Source organism: Periplaneta americana, chromosome 2, assembly GCF_040183065.1.
Source record: "Periplaneta americana isolate PAMFEO1 chromosome 2, P.americana_PAMFEO1_priV1, whole genome shotgun sequence".
Taxonomy (NCBI): domain Eukaryota; kingdom Metazoa; phylum Arthropoda; class Insecta; order Blattodea; family Blattidae; genus Periplaneta; species Periplaneta americana.
The window spans coordinates 139,235,351-139,249,875 of NC_091118.1; the positions used below are offsets into that span (position 1 = coordinate 139,235,351).

The window sequence follows — 14,525 nt, forward strand, 5'->3', positions numbered from 1 at the left end:
CACTGATGGGAAACATTATTCAAAGCTTCCGATCCATAATGGGTAACTATAACTCCATGTTGCATAGAGACCTTAAGGCGCATGTGTTGTGTCCGTACTCTATAGGCTAGATCAGACGTCTCCAAAAGCCTACTCGCGAGTAACCCCCTGAACGGAACCGATGCCAGTACGTAATGAGCGAGCTCCGCCTCACCCATCCCCACCTGTACTGTACTCAATATTTATGCGGAAACGAAGAGCAGTGGCGGACTGCCATTATCATTGTGTCGGTCGGAGCGTTCCACCGTTTTACAATGTGTTCTAATCATGGACGTAGTACATTCAAGGATGAAAGGGAAGAGAAATATATTTGTGTTGGTGGGGGGAATGTGAGCTGCTTAATTTGTTCGAAAATTCTTAAGGCTATACTAAAATTCAACATGCGACACAATTCTCGACTCTTCACAAAGAATAACATACAATTACAGACATGTTGGACAAGTAAAAATAATTTATTTTGGGGCTATCTGTACAACTGTCGGTTACACATAATAATCAGCATATTGCAATACGTTTACACTCAGTTCCGCATGACAAACATACAGTTTTTCGTTTAATTTTAGGTAAAATGCGTAGGTCTACAAATATTTTGATAAATATAAAACAAGAAAATACAAACAAAAATCACACACGTGTCCTCAGTCTTAAACAAAAAGGCTTTTTGCTAGCTGTGTTCTAGCTTGCAATATTGGAAAATCAATGAAGCCCTTTACAGAAGAATCATTTATAAAATCGTGCATACAGGACGTTACTAAAATACTGTGTCCAGAACAAGGTCAAAGTTTAAGGAAAATTAAATTGTTTCCAATTACAGTTCAGAGAAGAAATTTCAATATTGTAAATGTAATAGAATCTGAAATATAAACCACATTTAACTAGTTTGTAGCTTACTCACTTGCAGTGGACGAAAGCACACATAGAAATGACAAAGCTCACCTAGCCATTTTCATCCGAGGAGTTAATTAACATTTTACTGTGTTTGAATGTCTTCTAGATGTAATTACAAGATACAACTGGAGACGATCTTTTCCAGGCACTGAAAGGCACCATAGAACAGAAGAGATTGAATTTACAATGGCTTGTGTCAATAGCAACAGACGGGGCTCTAGCTTCATAGTATGTCAAAATAATATACAAACGTATGATATTTCTTATTCTTTTGATGTTATTATTTGTAAACCTAAGCAGACCGTTGCCGCGATCCCCCACTGATCGCTCCCATCTGTTGAGGTACGAGTCTCTTCCCCTTCTCTAGCCTTACAGCACACTGTGTTCGGCGGGCAGCATCGAGAGCACCAATGACCATATGCTTTTTGGAGACCTCTGGGCTAGATAGAAAATCTGTTGATCAACTCTTATTATTATTTTTTTTTGGTTATGATTCAAAGCTGCCTTCCGCTTGATTAGTCTACCATGCACTACACGAGAAAAATTTTACTGTGATATTTTAGCAGAAATTGATTTTGTTTTCATTCTTAATGCCGAAAATACTGTAAGTTGTTTGCAGACATTCTGCATACCTACATAGCTTTTTTCCTTATTTTCAAATAAGTTTCGCCGTCTATACAAATTAGGCCTACTTTGTACAAGTAGCATACGTTACACATTTGTATAAAAATACCTAACTACATTAGGAACGTTTGGAAAATGAATACTTACAAATTTTTCGCTTTTTATTTGTTATTCAAGACGATTTCGCTTGAATATCTTTCTACCATAAAGTATAGGCCTAATCTGAGTAACACAGTATAACTATTAATTCATTCAAAGTGTTCTGCCCAAGGGCAGGTCTTTCGCTGCAAACTCCTATTCTATGCCTTCCTCTTCGCATATGATTCATACATATCTTAATGTTGTCTATTATTTGCTATCTTCCTCTCCCCGAACTCTTCTTCCTACTATATGTGTCCAAAAATACTATACTGACAGAAATACGATACCTAATGACGTCAGAGACTGCCGGACTTTATCACAATTCAAAATTAAATTGGAAAATTTTGTCTTAGTTAATGTTTTTAGGTAGCTATTGCTAGAAGTATTGATTTGTGTTATTTTTCTTTCTTAGTTAAGTTTCTTGTTTATGTTAGTTAATTAGTTAGGATACAATAATTGAATGGGTTATTTATGAAAGGGCCTAAGTAGCTAATTTTGTGAAAATGGGTTTGTAATGTAATACTGCTCTTTGGGTGTAGATACATAGATTTAGTTATGAAGAGGACTAAGTTTCACACTCTACAATGCTTAGTAGAATTTATGATACAATTTTTATTTCAGTCTTAATTTCAAAATTTCAGCCAGTAAGCAGTTTTTCTTAAATTGCTAACAATTTAGTATTCAAGACTTAGGCCCTTTCATAAATAACCCATTCAATTATGACATTTAATCACATATTTAAAGTTTGTGTGACTGCTACCTGTGTATATTTTTATGTTGCTTTACTTTGTTTATAGTGTTTTTTCTCTCTCTCTCTTTATTTTTTGTGTAGCTTTATTTTATATATAGTGTATTTATTTCTGTTTATTTCTATTATTGTGTTTGTATTCCTGGTGTTGTGGAAGAGAAGGGCTGATGGCCTTAACTACACCAGAATAAATAAATAAATAAATAAATAAATAAATAAATAAATAAATAAATAAATAAATAAATAAATAAATAAATAAATGATTGAATGAATGAATGAATAAATGAATGAATGAATAAATGAATGAATGAATAAATAAATAAATAAATAAATAAATAAATAAATAAATAAATAAATAAATAAATAAATAAATAAATAAATAAATAAATAAATAAATAAATAAATAAATAAATAAATAAATCAATCAATCAATCAATCATTAAATCAATAAATCAGTAAATAAATAAATAAAATAATTAAATAAAATATTTTAATAAATTAAATAAATAAATTAAATAAATAAATACTAAAAAACTACGGAAGAAATTTAGAAACACTGAAACAGATTCTATGGTTACAATTAATATTGGAGGAGAAAAATTCGCTCTGGCACCGGAGATCGAACCCGGATTCTTGGTTCTATGTACCAAGCGCTCTCACCATTGAGCTACGCCGAAGTTCAATCTACGTTACCGGATGTATTCTGTAGGATATAATAATAATAATAATAATAATAATAATAATAATAATAATAATCTTTACGTAGATTCTATGGTGTTCTTCATATAATAATATTGGATTCATTTTTAGAAAAGAATCACTGAATAAAATTGGAACAGTAAATAAGTAAATGATTAATATGTATACTTTTGTAATCAGTAACGTTTAATTTATTTTACCGCAAGAATAAACTCTATAACTCTGAAAGACTACATAAAATATAACCGTGTAAATTAAACATTATATGATTACGTTAAGGCAGAGTAGTCTATGTAAATCATTTGACGCTCGGAATTATTCAAAGTAATATAAAACACATCCCTAAAACTGGTACTGTTTGTCAAGAAATCAATATTGAGAGAGTAACCCATGACTGTGAAAACATCCTTAGCCAGTTATTAAACATTTTAAATTTCACGACTTATAGGTATCCCTTCTGCATATTTGCCGGTCGTATTGACAGAATTATTCTTATAAGTCCAGTAACAAAAAATATGCTGTAACTGGTGTTACTTTACCTCTCAAATTCGAAAATAAGAAAAAAAAATGCACAAAACCATCAGCAATTGAGTTGCAAAAGGAATTACCTATATTTCCGCAACATTAGTACGATAAGACGTCTGATAATCTTAAGCGTAAAGTTGTTCATGAACATGGATTCCTTATGTTAAAATCTTGGAAATGGCAACTGTGATTGAAGCGGCCAGCTGGAGAAGGGCCTATGTCACATTATTAGTGATTTTTCACTTTTTGATACATTACCAATCCCCGTCAGGTGGGGCAGCTTTTGGTGATAAGAAGGACCAAATAGTTCCACTGCAAAGGTAAGACACCAAATATCTTGTCCAATACAAGAGATACCTATTACTGTAAGTGGAATTTCTTCCATGCAATCAACAATGTGAAAATATTGGAAAAAGAAAGTAACGTAAGAGAGAGAATGTCCAGGAATACCAGGAATGGAATGAAGTTATCAGAGAAATCTTCACAGTTGTTGATGTAAACAGGCAAACGATGAAGGACTTCTTCGCGGTTTTTGGTTTTTTCTTCAAGAAAACAATAAGAAATGGTAGACTAAAGTTTCTGATAACACAATATAAGAAGTTAAGCTGTACTAACCAATGCTTATACACTGTGAGAGCTTACAAAACTCTTTTCGGCTAAGAGTTTGACGAAGTTAGGCTCATCAACCTAGCACCATTCAGGTAAGTTTTCCCAGTCAATCTATCTATTACGAGACCTACCTGTTACGATAGTGTGTAAGACACTGATATTTATTATTTGATAGTTTTATATTTAAAACAGAAGCACTCTTCTTTGAGCTCCTGAAAAATTTATTATGTATTCTTTATTCGGGCCCTTCTCCAACTGGCCGCTTCAATTACCGGAGTTGTTCGTGACAAGTATTTTAAATCTTTCTGTTTATTGATATATTAAATGCGAATTATTTATTTGATTTGCAATACGTTTTAGAAAATATTTAAGAGCGGAATTCAAAATTAATTTACTTACATTTATTCATAATACTGCACTCATATTTAGATTATACCTACTAATTAAAAAAATATAGTTATAAGATGATTAAATAATTAATAATAATAATAATAATAATAATAATAATAATAATAATAATAATCATCATTATTGTTGTTGTTGTTATTATTATTATTCCATATTATTCCATATTTCAGTAAACCCTTTGCAAAATGAGTACTTTATGGTTTCAGTTTATACAGCATGGTCGCATTAACTTAAATGATAGATCGATGGACTATAAATAACGAAATACAAGGTTAAATATAGCCTTTCAAAATAATTTCAGAAAACTTACGTAAGGAAGTCTATAATCTATACCTATTTGTTAAAACGGCCAAAGTCACATTTTTTTTTCGAAAATCACTTTTTTAGCTTTTAATGTTCTTTGAACATAGAGACATCGATTTATGTTAGAAGAACCAACAAATGTCCACCGTAGGTGTCAACTAGACACGCAACATTATGCACATGGAAACTTAGATGTTGGCTAAACTTCATCAATTAACTTATTTTAGTTAAAGCTATTAATGATGCTTGTGGTCATTGTTGTAGTACATGTGTTCCAGGCAACACATAGCTTTATAAGAAATGTACATGCTATTATGTTTCATATTTCATTACAGTGAATTCTGATAGTGAAGTAGACGCTGTAGTTAATAATAATATTAAAAAGGCAAATCCAGGCATCTATACAATTAAATTATGCTTCCAAGAGAGCAGCAGCTACAGAACTAGCTATTCATATCACGAAGTATAAAATAAGAATTAATATAATACTATGTTCTGAATTTGTGAGATATAGTTTTCCAAGTCATATTAAAAAAACTGGGTATGATATAAGTGGGTGTACAGCACCCAAGGGGTAAAAAAAAATCTTTCAATATAAATTAAATTACATATGTACATATTGATTCGATGCTCAAACTGATCAGAAAGAGGAAAAGGAATCATATTTTCGTTGGGTTTTACTTTGTTCATAGTTTGATTTTTCTATTATTTTATTTGTATTTCTGGTGGTGTGGAAGAGAAGGCCTAATGGCCTTAACTACACCAGAATAAATAAATAAAGACAAATAGATATATAAATTTAAAAAAAACCTTGAACGCCAGGCACATGATGACATGTTTTCTTTTCGGTGCCTGATTTACAACTGTTTTAAATTGAGTTAACACTGGCAGGCATTTCGCTAAGGAATTCATCAATTCATGTAAGTGATGTTAAGTGAAGATTAATCTTAGCTTAGTAAAGGAAATTCGTTTTGGTTGTCTGTAGTTAGGTTTCCGAGATTTCCGAAATTATAATAAACAGTTTAATTGAAAATAGAAGCAGAAAGGAAAACCCGTGCAACGCCGGGCGCTTTTAGCTAGTAGCTTTATAAGAGATGTACATGCTATTATGTTTAATATTTCATTACAGTGAATTCTGATAGTGAAGTAGATGCTGTAGTTAATACTAATATTAAAAAAGGCAAGGGGCTTGCAAATCCAGCCATCTATACAATTAAATTATGCTTCCAAGAGAGCAGCAGCTACAGACCTAGCTATCCATGTCACGAAGTAACAAATCTGATTCAAAATCTATCAGAGGCCACAGTTTGAGTCTTGTGACAGATTAGTAAATGAGCTTTACAAAAGCATGATCGAATTTACAGCATATGGCAATTGATTTAAATTATTATTTTTAACAGTTCTTCGCTCAAATTTCCCGTTGTAGAAGTGCAACAAAGTCTGTCGAAATTTATAATTTTAAAGTCTGGTGGCAGAAATATTACTAGAAAAATCTGTGGAGAAAGCTAATGGCGAGCGTCACAAAAAGGTGTTCCTTTGCTATCGGTAATTTGTACCACTTTATTTATGACAAGGAACGTCCAGCAGTTATTATTGCCTTACCATTCGTCATTGGATTTATCACTCACATCTTGCATCATAATTAATTTTCTAGTTTTATTGTACATACAAAAGGAAAACTTTGACTTAAAAAGCAAAAACTTATTAACCCAAAGAAAGTAAAATCATACATTGAGAATATTGTTAAAGTATTTTATGATCAGTTTGAACAGTGGACTCAACACTGATGTGGGAAAATTAAACAAATTAATATAATATTATATGTTCATATTGCAAAAAATGAATTTCAAATTGCTCAAATCCATGATAAAAAGTTTTGTATACAGTAAAACATATTAATAATTCTTATTTTCATACAAAATTCGTTTTTGTTATATTTAAACAAAACAATATGTTAAAATATATTATTTGTTAAAAGGGCATATATATCCAGCTAATTTAAGTGCCCCTAGTAAGAACATGATTGATTATATTTCCAAGTACACTTCTCACGCATGTGAGTGAAGTATAACTCCTTAATTAGAATGATTCAGAAAATTAATTAACATAAATGATTAAGTAGGAAACAGTTCTTGGTTTCTCATGTAAGATTTGTCTTTCTGGACTTCCGCCCTTTTAACACACACTTAGAAATACAGTTGCAATAATTTAAATATAACATAAGGGAACTATATGCAGGGGTAAGCCTTTACCAAATTAAACATGTACTTATCCACACAGTTACTCGTACGTAACTTAAATAATAAAGTTCTTAGGATTAAATTTCCTATGATTGTATGAATCTGCGGACTTACCTTGAATAGTAATGTACCTGCCCTCTACGAACAGATCGTGGACTCCAACGTGGAATGCAGAGTGATCGGAATGTGGAGAGATGATCTTCCTCGCTAACTCAGCTTCTGCTTCAGAGTTGAGGATGAGAAGATGAGCCCCATCGTCTTCACACTTCTTCCAAGCGTCTTGCCATGTAACCAGGGTTTTGTAGAGTTTATAGTATCCCACGCCCGGATGTAACTGATATCCGTTGGCTAATAGGTTTTGCACCCATGTATTGTCTAAGTGAACTAAGTTTATATCAGACTTTTTCCCATTACAATCGCCTACTGCATAATCGGTGTGGCTTAGAAGTACAAAAAGTGCGGCAAGAATAGGTGGAAAGCAATTCATCTTACAGCCTGTAAGAAAAGATAACCCTAAAACCAATGCAATCGTAATTAGAAACATTCTATATGCATAATACAGTACGTAGTGTTTGTTTCATACATAATAATTGAATTTTCAGAAATATTTTATTTAACTTAGAGAGTAACATATGAATCTCCATTGAAAGTGAAAATATTAAGTGCAAATTTGAGATTTATTATTTAGGTTAAAAATAGTAATGTAAAAGAACTTCCTGACATATATATTTTTTATGCTTCCAATACTATCTGTAATAAACTTAACTAAGTGATCATATATTGTAACTTAGTATATGATAAGAATTAAAAAAAAATATCGATTTACATTAAAATAGTTTTAAAGTGTTAAAATTTGTTGATTAGTGAATATTAAGTGACAAAGTAAAAGATTTACCTAATTAAAAGTTAATTGTTTTGCAAATTTTAAAAAGATTTTCCTAAGTTCTTGTTCATAAAATTTATTTATTTTCGTAATATTTTAGCCTTTAGAAAAACTGTAAGAGTTAAAATTTTTATTGTTGTCACTTTTTCTAAAAAAATTATATAAACTTTAGGGTAAATTAGAGTCTGTTGGACAGTCGGGCATGTTCGACACTTTGTACTTTAACGTGTAACCTCGCCACTTGTGGGCACCACATTCTGCTAGAAGTCAATGCTGGAAGTAGTCCCAATCGTGGCTACTTCCGTCATTGACTTCTAGCAGAATGTGGTGCCCACAAGTGGCGAGGTTACACGTTAAAGTACAAAGTGTCCAACATGCCCGACTGTCCAACAGATCCTAATTTACCATATGTAGGGATCTCCATAAATGATTGTATATTATACTATTCCGTGTGTGAAAATAAATCACATAAATATTTAAATTTTCTTGAAACTGTAGAACTTCAGAATTGATTACGGTATGTAAAACTAAGCATTTGCCTGAAAACTTTAGTTTTATTATAAGTTTTTCTCACGCAATGATTCTAATTTATTAGTTTTACCTCACACAATACATTATCGTAAATAGCAACGATTTGGAAATTCAATATTACAAAAGAAATTACAATTGTATTACTATGTTTTACAATGTCCTAAACCATCTTCCTGTAACCCTTACGATCCTATGGTCTTTATTAAATTGAAGGCGTTATTTGATAAAATATTACCATACAAAAATACGACTTTTATCCACTAAAAACATAGTTCTCTCTGTAACATACGTCTTTCACCCTGTTAATATTTCTATATTCTGTGACAATATAAATTGAAGTAAAGTGTTAACGTGAAAGAACACTACATACCACCTCTATTCACTAAGAAAACTAAATTTTCACACAAATGTCACATAATCCTTTCATTCACTAATGCGTTTATTTGCATAAATACTGAATTTCATAAGAAATATATTATATAAAATCTACACTTTGGATTATCATTTTTAGATTTAAAGATATGCAAATTAAAGTAAAACTTACTTTTTTAACAGTTAAATTACTTTGTCATAAATAATTTTAACAACTATGATAACTCAAATTATTGTGTAAGAAGGAAATAACTCACCTTGTGCTTCTCAGTTATAACGTGAACACAAAAAGATATTAGTTACGAGAAATTAATTTCACTTTCATCTGCCTTTGAAGAATAGTGTGCGATATGTTTTCTATTGAAAATCAAAGCAGATACTTGCTTTTTCCTACTGTAATATTCTTCTTATAAAGAGGAGAGGAATTTATTAAAATAGCCTTAATAACTTTAACCGCAATTCATGATAAATAAAAACTTCACACTGCATTATGTAAGCAGAAAAATTAATATATTTTTCACGGTTGATCTTTTATCTTGTAAGTGCTTTTAGGTGATAGGAAATATTTGATAAACAACTGCTACATGTTATAATGATTTTGTTGTGCAGATTCTGTTACGTTATCTTAAATTTCTTTGAGGTATTTTTGCTAATTAGTGAGTCTCCTGCGGTTAATTTTAAATCACTTTAAACCTGTTAATAACTATGAAAATATCGTTGTATGTAGGCTTACATAAAATTTAAGTATGAAACAAATTTAATATCAGTTCAAGAAACCTATAGGCCTACATATTTTACACGTATTTTTTACTTTATTTATCCGAAAATATTTATACCATTATTTAGTTTATAGGGTAAGGTTGCTATCAATGGGCCACTTAAAAGAAATCTTATATAATATCCTCGGATGAAGTAATATTTATTTTCTTTTTCAAGCAAACTTAAATATTACCTTCTGTATTTCACTACGCTACAAATAGAAATTATAAGTATTCGATGTTAAGGAAATATTTGGAAAATAAAAATAAGCATCATCGGCCCAATGAAGGAGACTCGTTTCCTTCTTTGGGCCAGGTAGTTTCCATGAATGAGCTGCAGAATAATATTGTTAAATAACAACCAACATCTAAATAAATGCCAATACACAATATCTTCTGCACTAATAGGAGTAGTGTGTTGGCATATGGACCCACAGAACATGTATTCGATCCCAAGCAAGACCACTTGGGCACTTAAAAAATCTTCAGATATTTCATTAACACAAAAAACGAAATATATTATTGTTAGTTTGTAATCAGGGTAAGACCTTCAGCATTTCTATCTCAAATGATTTACGATCTTACAGAAATAGAAATAAAACACTTTAGGCCCTATTTGTTCTATAGAGTGACGAAACAGAACTATGCAAAACATTTCAACATAACCATAGTTTAAGGGCTAATCAAACAAAACAACAATTTATATACACTGAAAACAAAACATATCAAGACAATTGAATACAATTATTTAACTCTTAACTTTAAACTCTATCTTTCTTCTCTCGTTGGCGGACCAAATAAAAAACTGTAAAATTTGAAAAAGAACGTGCAACGAAAACCATGAATTCAGTTTTGTTTATAGAAGCTTTTATAAAATATTGTCATATTTTAGTCACAGTTTTCACAATAGAACACTTTGGCTCCTTTTGTAACACCAGCACAATTTTCATGAATCCACTCGTTACATGACAGACAGTGAATCATATCTTCTTTCATGTCTTTGCTACAGATACGACAATACCGTGACTCATTGTTAGAATTACATCTCGTTGAACCATTTGAAGAAAATGAGAGTTTAGTTTGAGCTGACGTCTCCGGTGCAGAATTTTCAAGACGTCTCCTATTAGTTGTTTGCTTTTTACCTCTTCCAGTCTCTGCTTGTACGGACTACTCGTGATCATTATCATTTTCTGAGCTTAATTTTCACTTCTTTCGAGAGAAATTTTGCTTAGTATAGGAGAGATTTCACCCAAGGAAACTTGCAATTTTCGTGCCAATGTTGCTGCATCAGCTGGAAGAGATTCTAAACTATCTTGCCTTCCAGATGCTATTGCTCCATTTTTCTGGAATCTTGGTATTAGGCCTATTTGGTTCTGGAATTTCTTCATTGACAGGCTTAATTGTCAAGCTTCCATAACGTCATTTGTTTCAAACTGCATCGCTGCCACAAAATGGCAATTTTGGAACACATCCCTGTTGACTGGTGAAACTCCTGTTTTGCAAATCCATTCACTTCAGTCCCTATTTTCGCCGCTAATCCATACGCTTTACCAGACAGTCGTGGAATATGAAAATGTGTAACAATTTCAGGTTTGCTTCCTCAAATACTTAAAACACGACACATCCAGTGACTGCAGCCTATGAGTAGTGTGTCCTGGAAGTGCCAGCATGATGACTCCATTCTCTAGAGCAATATCTAGAGCATCTAGATTTCTGGTGTGAGTTGAATGTTACATCGAGAAGAAGCAAGACTTCTCTTTATTTTGAAGGACGGACAGTGTCAAGGAAATGCCTTAACCACCTCACAAAATACATCTTTGTTAATGTATCCACTTTCATGATTATAAGTAAAAATTGTTTCAAGTGGAGCTACATTTTCTAACCCTTCCCTACAACGCGAACGTTTGTAGATGATCAGTGGTGGAACATATTGACACGCAGCACTTGTATAGCAAACTGCTCTTTTACCTTTGAAGGCAAGCACCTTTCTAGGTTTCCTTTACACAGTTGATAAACCAGTCTCGACAACGTTGAATACTCGAGTTGAATTGAGTTGGTTTACATCAACAATTTTCTGCAAGGTGTCAAAAAAGTGACTTAAGTTTTCTTTATCAAACCCCTTACCTCGAGCAAAAGAGATCGACTCTGGTTGACGCAAGTTAAGTTGGGGATGTCTCCTCTTAAATGCATAATACCTTTTCTTTCTGGCTATTCTCTTTTCTTTAGTGAATCTATGAAGGATTTCGTTCCTTTCTACTATATCAAATGCTAGCAAGCGCAGTTCCCTTGGTGTAATACCAACATAAATTCCTCAGAGAACATGAGCAACAAGTTCATTTTCCACTTCTGCGGGAAGATCAGCTATGCTATCTATAATTTTTTTATATTCAACAGCAAAATAATTCTTGCCCGCTAAATGTCTTTGTAATGTTACCCTGGGCACACTATATGTTCTGGTAGCCTCATTGACACATGTCACCATTTCGTATTGCAGCTAAAGCACGACTCATATCATCTTTCTGCCACTGACCATATTTGATTTCTTTCGGCATCTAGGAAACAAAACATACATATTTATAATATATGAATGTATAACTAATCATTCGTTTACATTATACACGTAATAAATCAGCTAACACGGCTCTTTGTTAACTAATTCGAAACAGTAGTTACCAAAGTGCGCGCGGGTACGGTTTCCATCATTCGGCCACTAGCCCATTCATAGCAACTCAGTGTGGCTCATTGAAGGCAACTAGCACTGCATCGTTTAACATGATCCTGTCTCCGTTCACAGTAACTAAATTTATAATGTATATATGACTAAATAACGAGAATTCATCGCACTTTCAGCCACTGTCTGTAGAAATTTATACAGGATTAATATTTGACAGAAATGCTTCCTTCATTACATTAGTAAATTAGAAGATAAACATGAAAATCTTACCTTCTTTCAAAGCTGCTTTGTGTCTGCGTCGAGCAACTCACAACTAATATGGCGACACTTTGGCAACCCGAAGTACACTAAACAGCCACCAGAGTGTGCCTATTGTCAATACATATGGAGAAATTGAGCCGGCCCATCGAAGGAACCTGCCCATTGATAGCAACCTTACCCTATATCGTCAAAATTTTAAATTATTAATTAAATTGCATTCTTGTATGTTTGTAATCTGGATCTGAATGGTCACGTGGCCTGTTAGGCAGATGTCTCCCTTTCTTTATGAAAAAAATTATTGTTATTTATCATGGTTTTACTTTCAGTTTATTTAATTTTCATAAATACAAACATAAAGCATTTGCGGTAATTAATGTATAAGACTTGGTAGCGATAAAAATAAATAGATTTTTATATTCAAATAACAATTGTTTCACTGGGCCTACGTGGTTTTCATACCATATTTGCGATTTAGTCATTTCCTTAACAGTAATCAACGAATTTGTTCTTGAGTTATGGCTATATCGGGTACACGAATGATAGACATTACTCCCTCAACATTCCCTTTTAAACAGGATATTCCTTATAGATATCATCTGGTACAGCGTCTGTGTACATGTTTATCTGCCATACACCATCCACATTTCCTGTCACAGTTTTGTGGATTGTTTGTTACTATATATATATATATATATATATATATATATAGACATGCAAGTTTCTAATCTTCTTTCTTCTTTCCTGTTAATGGAGCCACAAAATGATTTCTTTCAAATATATAAATATAGTAAATCAATAATCAATAAAAAAAAAAGCTGTAAAGTGTAGACTTGATCAATTCCATGTTGATATTTCGTAGACAACTATTATAGTAAATATATATATATGAGGCACTCAGAAGCAAAGTGATACAAGTGACATTTAGTAAGTTTTGAGATAAGTGGCTTTGAAGTTGAAACGGAAATTAAAAAATCTGTTACAGGACTATGTTGCTGTAAATTTACAATTGTATATGTTGGTACCTATATTTCTAACTTATAAATAGAAATAATCTATTCTAAAACAGTTGAGATAAAATAGGGTCCTAAAGTCACTTGCATTATTTTGCCACGAAAATATTTTTGTGGAAAAGTAATATAAGTGCAAGGGTTTTCAGTATTTTTATATTATTTAAAACGAGAACAAGCAGCACTTGAGCTTTCTTATTATCATATTATAACAAAAAATGTATCTGTATAACCGAAAGAATCAATCAATCAATCAATCAATCAATCAATCAATCAATCAATCAATCAATCAATCAATCAATCAATCTTCTTAATGTGTCCAGTTGTTTGCAGACAACATAAAGTCAACTATAGTCCACTGTCGTATTTTCAGTTATTCTTTTCCATAGTAAATTAGAGCTATTTTATCGGTGTTCATTATAGACGCCTGTTGGTACTTGCCAGAGGTGGGGTGTAGTCAATATATAGTGCAGAGATGTGTCTTCTGCAACTGATTCTGATGATTTTAATTGACTTCTTTAGTGGTTTATGGATGGACAGTATAGAAGAATGTGTTCCAGATCTTCATTATGATTATTACGCCACACACAAGTAGGAGTATCAGAAAGGTGAAATCGGTATAGGTACAATTATGTGACAATGTGATTTGTTCTGACTCTTGTTTAAAATGTTTGAACATATCTGGGCAAGTTTTTGTAAATTTTCAGGTCATTCGGTTTCTTTTTAACGGACTGTAAAATTTTTCCTTTGTCAGAAGAGAGCCAATTGTTGATACATAAGTTTCTAAAATGAAACTTTACTGAAGTAAAGGCATT

The 14,525-nt window shown here is 32.1% G+C and overlaps 1 protein-coding gene across 1 annotated transcript in view; it reads right to left on the reverse strand.

The window, feature by feature from the left end:
- The window catches only part of LOC138695187 (hemolymph lipopolysaccharide-binding protein-like), a 30,169-nt gene that overhangs the window by 1,738 nt on the left and 13,906 nt on the right, over window positions 1-14,525 (reverse strand). Inside the window, exon 3 of the mRNA XM_069819646.1 lies at window positions 7,339-7,737. Coding sequence (XP_069675747.1) covers window positions 7,339-7,737 — 399 coding nt within the window. The remainder of the gene's footprint in view (window positions 1-7,338; window positions 7,738-14,525) is intronic.